Below are 15577 nucleotides of genomic sequence, written 5' to 3'. Positions count from 1 at the left end.
GGTATGCCCGACTTTTTGTTAGCATCTGTACGTTCGTTTGCGTTTATTTTAATCTTGAGCGACATAAGTTGATTCAAGATTTCATTTCAGATTCCTGCAACCCTTAGAGTTCTATTAATCAGTATTGGTTAAATGAACAAGTGACTAAATGTTCTCAATATCTTAGTGCATTGAAGAGTACACTTGAGATTTTAGGTACGTATTTCTGGATGTTACAAACATAGTCATAAATTTAATGTAATCTTATGCATTTGCAGTGAGGGAAAAACCAAATATTATTTCAACACTTCCTATACCACTTTTTAGTTAATATTACTTTCACTCATAATAACCTTCGGCAATATGAAAATATATATTTTCTGTGTCAACATTTATATTATTTTATGATATAATATTAAACAATCAAATAATAATCGGCAAATATTTAATAATAAAAAAACGGCAGTGAAAAAATGTGTACTAAGTGTTTTAGAAAAAATTGTTTGAATATTTATTTCAGTTTTGCACAAGCTCGGTTCTTACATCATCTCATTAGTGATAATTCCGCCTGAGTAACCTAATAGATGAGAATCGTCACCACGAAGATGATATGCGAAGTAATTGCTTTGATTTCGTCGATCTTTTGCGCGTTAAATTTGACAATAGACTAGACCGAGGCCGATCTTGAAGCATTTCACCGCTCCGTTTTAATACCTTTAACTATTTACACCGCCTCCTGAACGTTTTAGCGCTTTTATATATAGGAACAAAAGACTTTGTTTAATATTTTTTTTATTTACACGACAAAATGGTCGATACGCCAACTCGATAGCAGTTCAAGAGTCGACTATCGTAAATAAGATAATTAACGACTCTGACAGGGAAAGGTATAAAAGAAAAAGGGAACCGCGAACTCGAAAAGCATTCATGATTAGGTCGTCTTACAATCTCGATCTAATTAAAGAGGAATGTGCTTAAGTTCGATGGATCGACGCCAGCTGCCCGATTTTTCTTTTCCTATTTTCTTTATAGACGAAGAACTTGTTGTCTCTGTTAAGAAACGCATTTTCTACCGTCTGGCATGTACTTCATCTTAGTAAATTATTGTAGAATGCAAAATTCCATATCTTGTGCATGCTATTACACTATTGCGAATGCAGTAAAAGACTTAAAATTTTCATTTCATTTTTCTTTTCAAGTTTATTTTTTTTAATTTCGTACTTTCCCTTTCCTCATTGAACAACTAATGATAATATGCGTAATTATTATAATATATAACATTTTACTTTCGATATTGCTATTTGTGTAATAATTCATTGTACACACATACGTACATTTGAAGAGATCGTGGCTTAAAAGTAAATAATAAAAATAAGAAAAATGTCACTACGTTTTAAATTAAGATCGCTCGTCCGGAATACGTAAAAGACTACATACTACAATACTTCACATCAAATATTATTTCTATATAATATAATAAAAAAAAAGAAGAGCCGATAATCTTAGTTGCTAGTGATCATCCTACAGTCAGTCCTAGAATGCATTTCTTTGATCTAAATAAATTATGATAATAATAATAAATAAATAGTTATATATCCATCAGTGAGGAAGAATTTTTATGGAATCAATTTGTGAGTGGTACAAGCTTCGGCAAACAGGGTTTGTAAATTCATAGAAATATTTACAGTTCGAGGCCCAACTAAAAATGGAGGTAATTCGATCACATGTGTAATATTGGCCTCCCATAACGAAAAAAAAACCAAAAACACTGCAATGGGATACGGACCACCTTTAAATACCCTACACTGCTTTGTTTAACTCAGTTCTTCGTATGTCGATTTTTCAAAATAAGGTGTTATATGAGGAATGTTCGAAGAAGCAATACGATCTGAATCAACTTTAATAGCATCGTTTCTTGGGCCAAAACAAACGAGGCGGACAAGCTTAGATTGATTCAGAAAATGACTGTGAATCGATCAATATAATAAAAGGCAGATCTATCTCTGGGTATTGCATACATCCGCATAAATTTAATATACGCTTACGATAAAAATAAAGTAGTGTTATAAAAAGTTAAAGTGCCGACCGACTTTCTTTAATGTACCTAACAATCAGAAATATAGTAAAAATATTAAAAAAAAGAAGTTTAATTGGTCCAGTTACACTGCTCGAAATTGTTTATTTATTTATTTAGCTTTCACACTTGAAAAAATTTATATTCGCTTTGAAGTGAAAACGTCCGAGCAATTACATTAAATTGAAAGCTTTCAGTTAGCAGTGCTTGCGAATCAAAAGTATTGTTCATTATTATTTATGGTGTAGCTTTTTCTTCATTTTTAGTGCAAGGAGTTCACGCGACATAGTAAAAGTTCATATGACAGATTTTAGCTTTTCCTATACGAATTTCTGCAATCATAACAATCCCAACAGTTTGAAAAGTGCAGAAGGGTTAGGATTATAATGACCACAAATATTGTACATTGGCTTTGTTGCCGAATAGTACGCCAAGCCGTATGTGAGCCTGCCTTTGGTGGCGAAAATGAAATGAAGGGAAATGGTTTTTGCGGATTCTTTAATATTCAAGTGAATCTCGAAGCGGCATATTCTCGAAACAAACTCGCGTCAAACTAACACGCAAGGAATATTTTCTGAGAATTTGTTTAGGATTACACAGACTTTATAAGAAAAGCGCGATATTATCCTAGATAGTCTTGTGATTAATTTGTGGCCTATTGTCAAGAAAGACGTAGATGGAGTAGTAGTGGACCGATAAAGATCTTTCCGCGTGTCTTAATAACGTAAAATTTTTTGAATTCATCACATAAACGTAATTTTGGTTTCAAGACTTCGCTAACCAGCAATATTATCTGGTTGTAGCGCTAACAGCTTGAAGACTTGAAGAAGCCCGCTATCAGTATGGTCTCGCATAATGTGTTTGAGACAAATTGCAAAAATTTCATGTAACCGAATTGAAGAGAAATTCGCAAACGGAAGAGAAGTGGGCACCCTGCGTGATTCCTCTACGCGAAGTATATTTGCATTGCACCACGGTAAACGTATTGTTGGGAAGAAAATTTGGAACTAACTCTTTAAATTGTCGTATTTTTAGCCAAAAACCTGCGAAAGGTATTAATTAAATTAAGAAATTAATAGAAAACAAATTGAATTATTTCAGTGCTATCCTCAAGAGGAGCTTCTAAAAGCCATTTAAATAGGTTTGTTTCTTATAAATAAATAGCATAAATGCGGCTTTTATTTTTAATAATAATATTTGTTACTTTATGCCGGCCACAGTCTGCACAATATACGCATAATCCGCTTAACTAAATTTAAAATTATAAAATATATTTTCTACCTTAGAGAAATGTTAAGAAGTCTTTTAAACACAATCGAGATAATTTGTGCTCGTTAAGTTTGAAAAATAAATATAAGAAAAAAAAGAAGAAAAAAAAGAAAAATTACAAAATAAGTAAATAAATAAAAAAATTTGTTCTTCAAATTGATTTTCACTACGATTATCACAATTATTGCTGCATTGAACATCGTATAATATTTAACGACTACATTTCGAATTTTCTTATTAATACATTTATTGCTTTTTTTGTTTTTTATTTCCATTTGAAGCGTTTTCTTACAGCATTAAAGCGTCTTCGCTGGTTATATACTTTCTAAAATTTAATTCATGAACTACTTGTTTTAAAACTTGCTTTGTTTTTGGTTTTTTTTTTTTTTTGTCCATTAAATCTAAAAATTAAATCTTTATTTGACGCTAGTAACTCCCCGCGCATGAAAGGAACACAAAATATTCGTGATAATCAGCGTATCGTCTTACACCATACCAAAACCTTCAGTTCCCTCGCTGATCGCTAGTAACAATGCTTTTTCGAATTGTTCATAGCATTCATAATCCGGTAGACATAACTGATTAAAACTAAAATACAGTTCAAGTTAATACGGTAAGGTTTGCTGCTATCATTAACCATTTTTCTTTCTTCTTATATGACTTACCACGTATGAGCTGTTGGCAAATTTCCAAATGTAGGTGCAGCAGTTATTTGAAATTGTGGATTCAATTCTTGAAAACCTCCTGGTGGCAGTTGTGAACATCCCGTAGTGAATTGTAATAAACGCGCCATTTCGGTTTGCGAGAAATTGCTAACGCCAGCCCAAAACCAAGCCAAGACCCTGCGAAACTCAGCTGAATTACCATTTGCTATATGATGAGCTTTGAAATCCGCTATCGAATATTCACCCGTGCCGCACATTAGTAACTGAAATAGAGGAGGAGGGGAAACGAAAATGATTTCTAAATGCTTTGCCTTTGGTAGCTCGGCAGCACTTACCTCTAATTCGTTTTCATCGAATATACTTAAGAGATTATCCGGTATAATACCGTTAAGGCCTTTTAAAAAACTATCGACCTCATCTTTGACACTATTGCAGAGACGTTGTTGTGCTAAAGCATCCAAATATTGATTTTTGGTAGCATTTGTCACACGCGTTTTCGAACCATTTGGTATGAGTTCGATAGTTTTGCTTAATTGGCCGCTGGCATCATAAATCTCTTCAACAAAATACAATTCCAAAGAATCAGTATTATCAAGATCTGTGTCTAATATATATTTGATTTTCGACAAATATAAGTCGGGATCGTCTTGTTCGAAATACTAATAAAATCATATATTTATTACATTAACACTAACAATAACAAAAAAGAATGTACCACCTACTTTATAATGTACTCGTAGACCAATAAGTTGTGCTAGAAATGAACGTGTAAAACGTGCGCGTACCAGTTGCCGATAGGTGCCGCCTAACGCGCTTTCATATAAACATTTGCCCACAATTTTACCGGCAAATTCAAAGTGTTTCAATTTTAGGTGGGCCGGTCTGTGAGGATTTGGATGCACTAAAGCTTGGTGTTTGTCGTGGAAGCTACAAAATAGACCGCTACGCGGATCGAATAATGCACTACAAATTAGTTCGAACCATTCACGACGTAAACCACCCCAATCAATACCTGCAAATTATAAGCATAAGTGCGTTTAATTAAGTTGAGGTGAACAAGTTTTTTTATTGGATTCGCCTTACCTTGTTCACCTTGAAAGGTCACTTCGAAGTTACCGCACCAATCACTAACTGAAAAATTCTTTGTTGCCTTCATACTACTCTCTAAAATTCGCTCGCGTTGCACTTTCAGCGATAGCTTCTCGTGATAGTAATTTGCATGGAACTTTCGCACTTCGTGATAAAAGAAATCCTGCTTGTCTTTAAACGTTTCGGATCCGCCAATATTTTTTAATAGAAAATGGGTAAAAGTAGCCGCTATAATATTACGATCGCGGGAGGCCAATTCAATTTTCGGTTGAGCTCCATCATCGATAATGAAAATTGGCCCGTGAACGTGCGTAGGACGTTGCGGTAGAAAGTGAAATTTTGTCGATGGACATAAACGAAAAGTGGCAATACGTTTAGGTATAAATTTCAAAATCATTTCCTTGATAGTAACCTGAAAATTCACAGAGTTCTGTGGCTGTTTGGGGGAACATCTTGATTGTTTGCATGCAAAACCATAAGAACTCACTTGTTTAGGCCCCACATAGCAAAGGACCTTGCGAGGCTTTGATTTTGGTGCCCCAAAGATACTTAATAATTTGGCTTCATAACAAATATTGTGTTTCCGCGAAGCGATATTCTTATGCACCAATGTGGTGTCACTACCTGCAACAGGTAGAAATATGAACACATATACTGCGTAATAAAAAGGCGTTAAAGATTGCATTAGACTTACTGCTTAAAACTATTATATCGAAATCACCGTTAGGTAACTTTTGATCTAGATAACTTATGACGGCACGTAAGCAAAGAGGTTCCGGAAATAAAGCGGTAACGGAAACCCGAGCATTAACTCGATCATATGCAAACGAAATTGCATGATGTAGCTTCTCTAGCGGTTGACCGTTTAAGTCGTAAATTTCGACATGATAACCCTTTAAGAATGCATCAGATGAACCGTTATATTCTGAATGTGTTCACAAATAAATGGACTTTACTCACCTTAACCGGATCTATATCTTGATCGAATTGGCAAGCATTACCGAATTCATCACGCGGTTCTATATGCATTAGCGTAGGAGCGCCAGCGCAACATATAACCGTACTTGCCGGTCTAATAAATCTAGAACGTCGGGCGTCTATCGGTCCCGGTATAAAGGTTTTTATAAACGGCGAACCCGCTATATGACTTGAACCAATCATTACTGAAATTTTATACTGTCCTGCTGTACGTACGGTAAATTTGACTTTAGCTATATTTGCATTGTTGGGATCGGTCGAAGAACCCAATTCACTAATGGTTACCATTTTACGTGTTCCTTCGGTAACTTCTACGAAAAATTGATCTGTATCACAGATGGGATAAGGCTGGCCGTTTCGCTGATAAAAGCGTACTACAAAACACATGGCACCACCGACCACGGCCGGATCTTTCCAGTCCCATTGCACTTTGCAATTGGCTGGCAGTAAATATTTTCCAGTAACATATTGCAAAAGTGAATGTCGAGCTTCAGGAGCTAGTGAGGGCTGAGTCATGGCTGCTAAGGTAACGAGACCGGCTACAGATACTGACACAACTAACATGCCACCCCAAGTCCATGCGTCTTGATGTTGACTGGATTTGACGACAGTAGACCATAACTCTGCTTTTAAAGCATCCAGCTGAGCTTTGGATGTAGGAAGATTTTGTCGGGCTTGTGACCATATTTGCCAATCTTTTCCCAAAATTTTACTAGCACGGGAATCTTCCAGCCAATACACGTCTTCCAACGAAGCTACTTCAACGGCTAATAAGCGATTGTAATGATGTTGTAAACGATGATCACGCAACCATTCACGTAAAATAAGTTTCTGTTGCAAATGTAGGGCGGCTCGCTGTAAACGTTGTTCATCACCGGGCGGCAGTTCTGGCAGGCGTTCCGGATCACCGCAACTCGACAACGATGAAATGCCTGAAATGAAAACAAGGGAAACAATATATACATATGTATATAGATGTATAATTTATAGGAAATAGTTTGTGAAAAACTCAGCTAGAATTGAGAGAAACGATTTGAGAAAAGTATTGCGAAGTTCGAGTTGCTTTATGCCTTTATACAGATGATCGAAGATGACCGCTCAAGGCATAACGACGCTGCGTTCTCATCCACTTTTTAATCTCTTATTTTCCCGTTCCTGTTATTTCCTACTATATCCTATTAAAAATCATACTTAGATACCGCAAGAATTCTTCTGTTCATAAGAATTCTTATATGGTTAGAAGTCTGCAAAATAGACCTATATAGACCATTTGTGCCAATTTTCTTCGCAAAATGGTGAAAAATGGATCCCCTTTATTTTTGTGATTATTGAAATTGGGGCGAGGATTGGGAATTGGGAGGGGGTGCAAAACTCGTCCTATGCTTTCTAAATTTTTAAAATTCACTTTGTGTCGTGTTTTTCACAGATTATCGATTATTATATAAAAAGTCAGTGATTTTTGTTTTTTATATAATGGTCTTTTCGAAATGGGGCTTTATGTAGGGAGTGGTTGTAAAATTGATTGAAGCCAATGCATTTTCAATAACCTTCTTCAAATATTAGGTAAATGGTTCCTGCGGATAATAAGTTATATGCTCGCTGGCGTATTAAGTCGTTGACTAAGTCAGTTTTCAGTCTAGAGGTCTACTTGAGTCATCAATTCCGAAAGTACGTGTCAAGTTTTAGCTTTCTAACTCAATTTTGGATACAGACGAACGGCTAGAGTTCATTCAGAGCTATACGCTGATCGAGAATCTTCTTCTTATTCTTTTTGAAGTATCTAATGCTTATTTCCATATAAGGCAAATGTAAGGACAAATATGATGCACGTAAATTCTTCAGTAAGGGACAAGAATTCGCGCGGATACGATAAGAGATCGCATTGAGGAAGGGCTGGGTTGCACGACAAGATTCTGCTTTTGCTTTCATTGTAAAAATGAAATTGTCTTTTGGCTCTTTGCAAGCAATATTTGCTGAACTCAAGCTTATTGGGCAATTAATCAATGGAAGAAATCAAACGATCGTAAATTTTTAAGACAAATCAAAAAATATTCATATTTGTATGCATGTGTGTCGCACATGGCAAAAGAAAAAAACTCACTCAACTAAGTATTATTTTACCAGATTTCTTTTTCATGGAAATGGAAGTGTGGTAGCTAGTTGACTCACACTTTAAGTATTTTTTGCGATGCTTTTCTCTCCTCCACCCGCATTTATATTTTTTTCTTAGATTTTCATAAAAGAACAATAAAAAGCGCAAATGAGATTTTTTTAGTCATCAACACGAGAAGAGCAGCTTTATTACAAAACTATTAACTGCAATACAAAGGGACCAACAAAATGTTCAGGCATTTGAAAAAGGAAAAATATATGTATCATATTTAGATATGAAGGTTTGTAGACTAGGTCTATGGCCGTCAACTTTAGTAATCACAGTTTTGTGTGATATAGTTAAGTTGTGTGTATGCGTGTAGATTGCTACATCAGATATTGCATGATTGCTACAAAATCCATTATATGTACATATGTATATATATATATGTATTACGTAACACACCCCTACATTTACCCGCATAAGCTCACAGATGTATAAGCTTGTGTGCTTGCGTTTGTATTTACAACCAACTTTTTATTGTTATAATGTTGCATGCATATCAAGGTTATTTGCTGTTTGATATGTAATTTTTTTTATAAAATCATCACCGAAGGCTGAGCGATACATTCATTTTGTCAAAACGTTTGCAACGCCCAGAAGACAGCTACGGAGGCCCTACAAAGTACAATATGCATTCTTGATCAGCATCACATTCTGAATCAATTCAAGCATGTCTATCCAGTTGTCCGTCCGTGTAATGTCTGTCGTGAACATTCTTTTAGCGGCAAAACGCATCTGTAGGTATCAAATTAAGCGGAAATATCAGAATTTCTTGCACGCAGGTGAAAGTGGGCCAAATAGATCGAAGGGCACGCCTACAGTACTAAGTAAGGCGAGGAATAAAAACTTGGCTGTTTCTTATTTATCCATAAACTGTAGGAGGTAGCGCCACAAAAATTTATACGTTTGTACCGCTACAAAAATGGAAAAAATCGCCAGCGCCAGCTTAATTTTTTAATTTTTTTCAAAATCTTTATAATACACAGAACCGAGCTTCAAAAACCTGGTGGAGTATATAAATTCTTGGCCGGCTTCAAATTCGGAATGCACCCAAGCATGGCCGTCCGTTTGTCTATCCATCCGTCCGTCTTGGCAGCTGTGTCGTACCTGTGTATCTCCCTCCCATTCGCAAAAGTGAAAATATCGCCGACAAACTTGCAAAAGAATTCGAAAATGACCCGAATCCTGTCATGCCTACAACGTTCACATGTCCATGCAACAAAAATTTCGAGCACCTTTGCTTTGCGTGTTTTCTGGTTGGTACCCATAAAGCACGACACATACATCTGAAAAAACAAGCCGGCCGAAAATTTGGTTGTTTTCCTTTTCTCAGAATCGCGTTGATGGACATAAAAGATTCGGCCACTACCGAATATAATTTCCTTAGATGTTTTTATTCACACATTGAGCTATATTCATATATAGATATATGTATATTATTTATCTATATACGATTTTCAATGGTGGAAGTATGACGACTATATATATATATATATATATGATAGATGAATAAAAAAAAAGGAAAAAGTTATTCCTTTGATATCATTTCAAGAGCAGTTTTGTTACTATACACGACATTTTACTGGCGCATATGCGAGTGTATGAGGAGAAAGTTTCCTTTTTTTTTCTTTTTATTCAATTCAACTTGTTGGTGTATGTTGGAACTATTTTCCAGCAATCAAACACCATTACCTTGCAGTAATGTTTTAATTTATGATATAATATCTAAAGCAATATTAATTTTATCAAATGCGTTATAAGCAAAAATTCAAATATAATACATAAGCATACATATATATATATATATATATATGCATGGATTATATGTATCAGAAATAATCGAGTGTCGTTTATGCATTTTGGCACTGCAGGCTTATTAAATAATATGAAAACGCTTACGTATAGGCTGCTAGCTTTATGAAGGCCTCTTACCAATCATTTTCTTAATGAAAGTGTTGAATAAAACTTTCTTCCAAAAATTCCTTAAGTTTTAAAAAGTTTTAAATTTCCTTTTCCTTTCTTAGAGCAATTTCTTTATATCGTTAAATGATTGAAAAGTTGGTACCTTCCTTGCATTGGTACACTTCGCTTCAGAAGCAGAGATTTTGGTTGAAAATTGTATAACGAGGACAGATAAAGCCGGCATCGGCATCAATTAGAATATTTTGAGCGCCTTTGAATCTCTTAAACTCTTAAAAAAACCTGTAGTTTGTGTGAATTTCCTATCAGTGTAGTCGTGACTTTTTTCAATTTCTTTTCTTTCGCAGCTATTGGCGATCGACAAGGATAAAAATTATTATTTCTCCGGTTTTTTTTTGGTTTTTAAAGTTTTGTACCATTTTGCAAGTTGCCTAGCACTTGTGTAAGTGTCAGTAAGATTAGTTGGAATTTTAAATGCAAAGAATGAGAAACTGTGGCTAAATTCTGCTCGGTGGATCAGCGTAGCAGGGCGTTACAAAATTTCAAAAAGAAAAATATTTTTTGTCCGCGCCTGATCAAATTAATACCATAAACGTTTTAAACGTCATACGTTTGCCCTTTTTCGTTATACCCCTAGCAAAATTCAAATTTGTGCTCAGCATTATTTGGCAAATCGCAGCGGAAAGCTACACACAGCTGCGGAAATTATTCAAACTTATTAGAAAAATAATGAAATAGTTCTTTGGGCCATGTTTTGCACATTTTAATCTTTAGCGATGAAATCGACATGTGGTTAAAAAAGCAAAATTGTCGTTTTTGTGGCGAAGAAAACTCGCATGCTGTTCATGAAACGCGTTCACATCCTTGGAAATTCCCATTTTGGTATGGTTGACGATCTGAGAAAACTTTAGTGATTATGTAATCGCCAGGAATGCCGATATGAACTGGTCAACAAGACCATGCGACCATTGGAATTTTTACTTTAAGACTGAGTCATTGATTTGCTTAAAAATTACTGTTCCAAAATCAAATGCTTACAAGACACCAGAGATGTTAACTTAGATGAAATCATTTTGAATCCTAATCCGGCCACGAATTAGATTTCCAAACATTTTTTTTTTTTTATTTTACTTTTAGTTAACAATCGAAAGTAAAAAAAATAAAAATATTTGTAAATAAGAAACTAGTCTCGATATCAAAATGAACACTTCAGAGCTAAGGTTTATGTTAGGTAACTCCTTCCATGTTAAGCTAATACAGGCTGGTATTGACTCACCATTACCAGCCTTATTAGGAAAGATAAACTGAACATTGTATTATATAATTACGAGCTTTTAACCCTTTTAGTGTCCTTTGTAGAAATTGAAATTAATCTCCAAATTAATTTAATCTCCAAGACATCGCTCCTTAATACTTGCAGTCTATCGATGTCATAGATGAATGGAACTAACTAACAAATTTAGAGCATTCTTCATTTTGCAAACTGAACCAGCTATGTTCAGTTTTGGTTGTCAAGTGCTTAAGTGAAAGCTCTGACCTAATAGTTTAGCATACGATTTTCACTGTTTGAATTATACATATATTTATGTGTTTGTATAATTTGGCTGCAGCTGCCGTAGCAGACGTATTTTTAACTTAATATAATTAATATTTTACATTTAATCTTTATGTACTGTGAAAGTAATTATAAATGAGATTATGGAGGATTGTTATTATTATAATTAATTTGGCCAGAGAAATAAATTCAAAGAGTAACGTCTTAAAGAACTAGCATTTGACGCTACCGGCTTTATGGAAAACTCGACCGCACATGAGATTTGCTTCCACGACCACTGAGTTCTTAGTCGAGAAGTAATCCTACAATACCTTGTTCAGTAGTGCTCCCCTGTTAACCCGCATCTACCTTCACCAATCTATCTTAAGGAGGTCTTCTTCTCCAATCTGCAGTTGTGAACGAATTCTCACAACAAAGCACATTCTTTGCGGCTGCCTAAAGTTTTGCTTTATTAGATGAATCGCATTGGGAACAACTGATCCTAAGGGCATACCGAAATTAGATACGGAAAGTAATATCAGTTCAACTTACTAATTTACCACTAGGCTCATTATGTAATTTTATTTTCTAATATAGAGCGGATAACCCGTGTTTTTAGTGCTTATTGGTTTTTATTTTAGTTTAAGAATTTACTTTATTAGATTAAAAAAAGTAATACGTTTCAAAGTGGCCGAGTAGGCAAATCATCTGTTCTAACAACTCAATGGCCGTGAATTCAAATCTCAAATGCGGTAGAGTTCTCAATAAAGTCGGTAGCTTTAGATGGTAGTGTTTTAAGGTATTAGTCTTAAATTCATAATAATTATAATAATGAGAATATCTAGCTCCTAATATTTGATCACACTTTATATTCTAAATTTATGAGGCCTCTGATGTTTGTTTTGTATGTCATAAGCGTATCAAAAATCATCTATTGCCCGATAGGGATCGGCAAACAAGTATGTGATTTTAAGAGAAGGGCTCCTATTTATAACGAACCTTATATTTCTTTCTTACCGTAGCGTAACTGTGCATTTCTCCGTCTTAATGACAAACATTCCACTCGCGGACAAAACAAGCCCTAATGTATTATCATATTTATATAGGAGGGTAAGCGTGTTGCCATTGCATGTATAGTCACACAGCAACAGCTGTTCTTTTAATATGAAAACAGCCTTATAGGTGCAGACACACACGTGTATATCTGTGTACGTGAGCGTGTATAAGCGAAATACCAAGTCTTCTACCAATAGTTATGTTAAATATACCACTGCTTGCCTTGGCTTAAGTGCATGTCAAGTGTTCGTGCAACCCCCTTAGGTAAGTGAAACCGCCAACGTACTCCGTCAAACCAATAGGTTTTTTTAAATATTTTGGTTTTCTTTAGATTCTATTTACATATTTGGCGCAGTTTTCACGCTGCAGTATTTTTCGCTTTTTTTCGTTTCTTTTTTTTTTTTTTTTCTCCTCTGCCAACGCTTTCAAGTGAATAAATGCAAATTGCAAAATTTGCATTACAGCTTTTAAGGAAATGTTAAGAGTTTATGACATTGTAGACTGTAGTATGTATGCACATCCATACATATATACATATATATGTAGACGCACAAACACAAATAAATATATGCATATAACTGTATTAGTGATAGCAGTGATTGTGGCACAACTATTAGTTAAGGTTAAAGGAAATCAAGTATTTTTCACTAAAGCACTTAGAAATCAAGTGGTTAAATGGAATGAGTTTAGATTGCAAATAAACTAAGTGAATTGATTGCGTCGCTTTATAGATGTTATATACCTAACGAGATACCTGAAGATGGTAGATAGGTAGGTAAGGTAAGGTACATTTGCTAAATACTTATTATTGCAGCAGCATTTTTTCTTTTTTGTTAAATCTGCAAAATATATATATTGTGCGATGGGATGAGGACATTGAAACGCACAACACGGTACCAGTAACCCAGGGTGTTTTGCTAATTGAGGCAAAAGATAATTCAAAGTGTGCTGTAATTAAGAGAAAGATTAAAACGTGTCTCAAATATTTTATATGTTTCTGATCTGTATCTAAACCACCATCTTATTCATATTTTGCATGTTGCACGGTCACGCATATTTAGAAAAACCAAGAGGACAGGTTGCAGAAAAAGGTTGCCGAAAAAAAAAAAACACTAAAACTGAATGGTGGCCTTTCAAAATACTACAGAAGGCTTTTATTTTTTATTATAATGCAATAATAGAAGAAAGCCATAGTAGTTTTTTATATGCGGATACACTCGAACATTTAAACATTTGGAAAAACGTTAATAATCATAGATATTGTGGTGGTAGTGTAGTGGTTGCCCGGTAAGGATACTGTGCACGATATACCGAAACAAGTCGTTTAGGAAATACATATATATATATATATATTTTTTTTTTTTAAGAACTGTCTACACGATATACCGACTGAACTCGTTTATAAAACACATTTTTTTTTATTAATCTTGTTTGCTTTATTGTTCTTCGTAATATTTATCGTTTACCTGATGTCACTATGAAATACTTCATATTACGTTGAATTAAAAAAGTCTTCATATTTTTTTTTTTTTTTTTTCTTATGTTTAAATTTTAAATTGAATTTTAATTGTTGCCGTATTCAAGTTACTTTGCCGTCTGAAAAAAACTCGCAATAATTCCTAATTTATTTGGTAGCTAGCAAAAGAAAAACTGTTAGTAAAAGTTTATGAAATAATCGATAGAGTTAAAAATAACCACAAACCGAAAAGAAAAGAACTCACAAATATTACATTGAGTTAGAAAAAGAGTCAACACATAAAACGCATAACCACCCACCCGACTTTTGCTTAAGCCAATGTAGATACACGCATAATAACTAAGCAACTAAAAGCAAAAATAGAAACGTTGGGGAAGGGGATAAGCACTTAAAGTTGTATATGACATATTGTTATCAAAAATTATTGGAAAAAAAGTTTTCCTTAAAACTTGGCATATACACACCATCTTTGTTGATGACAACAGAGCAAGTTTCGACATGGTTCACCCGTCAGCAACCAGGACCTTACTAAGCCTGGCAGACGTAGAAAATGCCAGAATGTTACAACCACGCGGATGGCCAGGATGTGGCATGACCCTCAAGCAGGAAGGGTAGCCAATCAACGTAGAAAATAACGGTAATCGCCTTAGTTTTAATGTGATTCATTCGTTCATCCACTATTATTACTACAATCTTCATTTTTCTTCATTCATTTATTATTAATTTATTTTCCATACTAAGATTAAGTGCAAACGCAGGAGAGATCAATTTAAAAGCTGAGTATGAGAATAGGCGCCATCGGCCCTTAACCTTATTCGCGTAACACGATAAGCACTTTTACTGGTAGTGCATAAGGGAATGTGATATAAATGCTTCCTACGACCAACTAAAAGGGGATTGTAAACCTATCGCTATCGCCTAGTTGCCTTGCCCCTTCCTGTCCTTAAAAAAAAAAACAATTTTAATATTGTTTTGGCGGAAAACTTAGTGGCTATCAAAAATTCCCTTTAAGGACATTATAATCCTCTTGGTTGTTATTGCTATGGCGGGCAAGTGGTTTCACTTGCTTTTTAATACTTGAAGAAAATTTTACTTTAAGGAAATAGTTGAGTGACTTGTTTGAGATTTACAATCTTTATGGCAACGCCGCGACAAAGGAGCGGCAAATTTTGCTAATATTAAAAAGCTAAGACGATCTTCTATATGTGTCAGTAGATTACACAGTGGAGCTGTTAACAATAATAAATATCGCGGGTTCTTATTAGCTGCTCAGAGATTATATAATTATATATTATGCAGAGAGAATAGGCAGTAGTTAGGCGAACTGAAACTATATTTGATTTTCATACTTCTTATCGTGAAGTACAACGTAAATCCTATC

At 34.7% G+C, this 15577-nt stretch overlaps 1 protein-coding gene across 7 annotated transcripts in view; it reads right to left on the bottom strand.

The window, feature by feature from the left end:
• Window positions 1–1983: 1983 nt before the first annotated feature.
• The window catches only part of LOC119633213 (apoptosis-resistant E3 ubiquitin protein ligase 1), a 34603-nt gene continuing 21009 nt past the window's right edge, over window positions 1984–15577 (bottom strand). For 3 of the 7 annotated variants that reach the window (XM_038026632.1, XM_038026637.1, XM_038026636.1), the window contains 7 exons: window positions 6037–6986; window positions 5771–5969; window positions 5071–5700; window positions 4710–4999; window positions 4323–4646; window positions 3988–4250; window positions 1984–3910 (listed from right to left, as the gene is read on the bottom strand). In XM_038026632.1, the coding sequence (XP_037882560.1) occupies window positions 3808–3910; window positions 3988–4250; window positions 4323–4646; window positions 4710–4999; window positions 5071–5700; window positions 5771–5969; window positions 6037–6986 (2759 nt within the window). In that variant the 3' untranslated portion in view covers window positions 1984–3807. The remainder of the gene's footprint in view (window positions 3911–3987; window positions 4251–4322; window positions 4647–4709; window positions 5000–5070; window positions 5701–5770; window positions 5970–6036; window positions 6987–15577) is intronic. The other 4 variants (XM_038026634.1, XM_038026638.1, XM_038026633.1 and 1 more) reach the window with 3 other exon arrangements.

Source organism: Glossina fuscipes, unplaced genomic scaffold, assembly GCF_014805625.2.
Source record: "Glossina fuscipes isolate IAEA_lab_2018 unplaced genomic scaffold, Yale_Gfus_2 2, whole genome shotgun sequence".
Taxonomy (NCBI): domain Eukaryota; kingdom Metazoa; phylum Arthropoda; class Insecta; order Diptera; family Glossinidae; genus Glossina; species Glossina fuscipes.
Note: the sequence above shows the minus strand (reverse complement) of the source record. Positions and strands in the feature narration are given on the sequence as shown.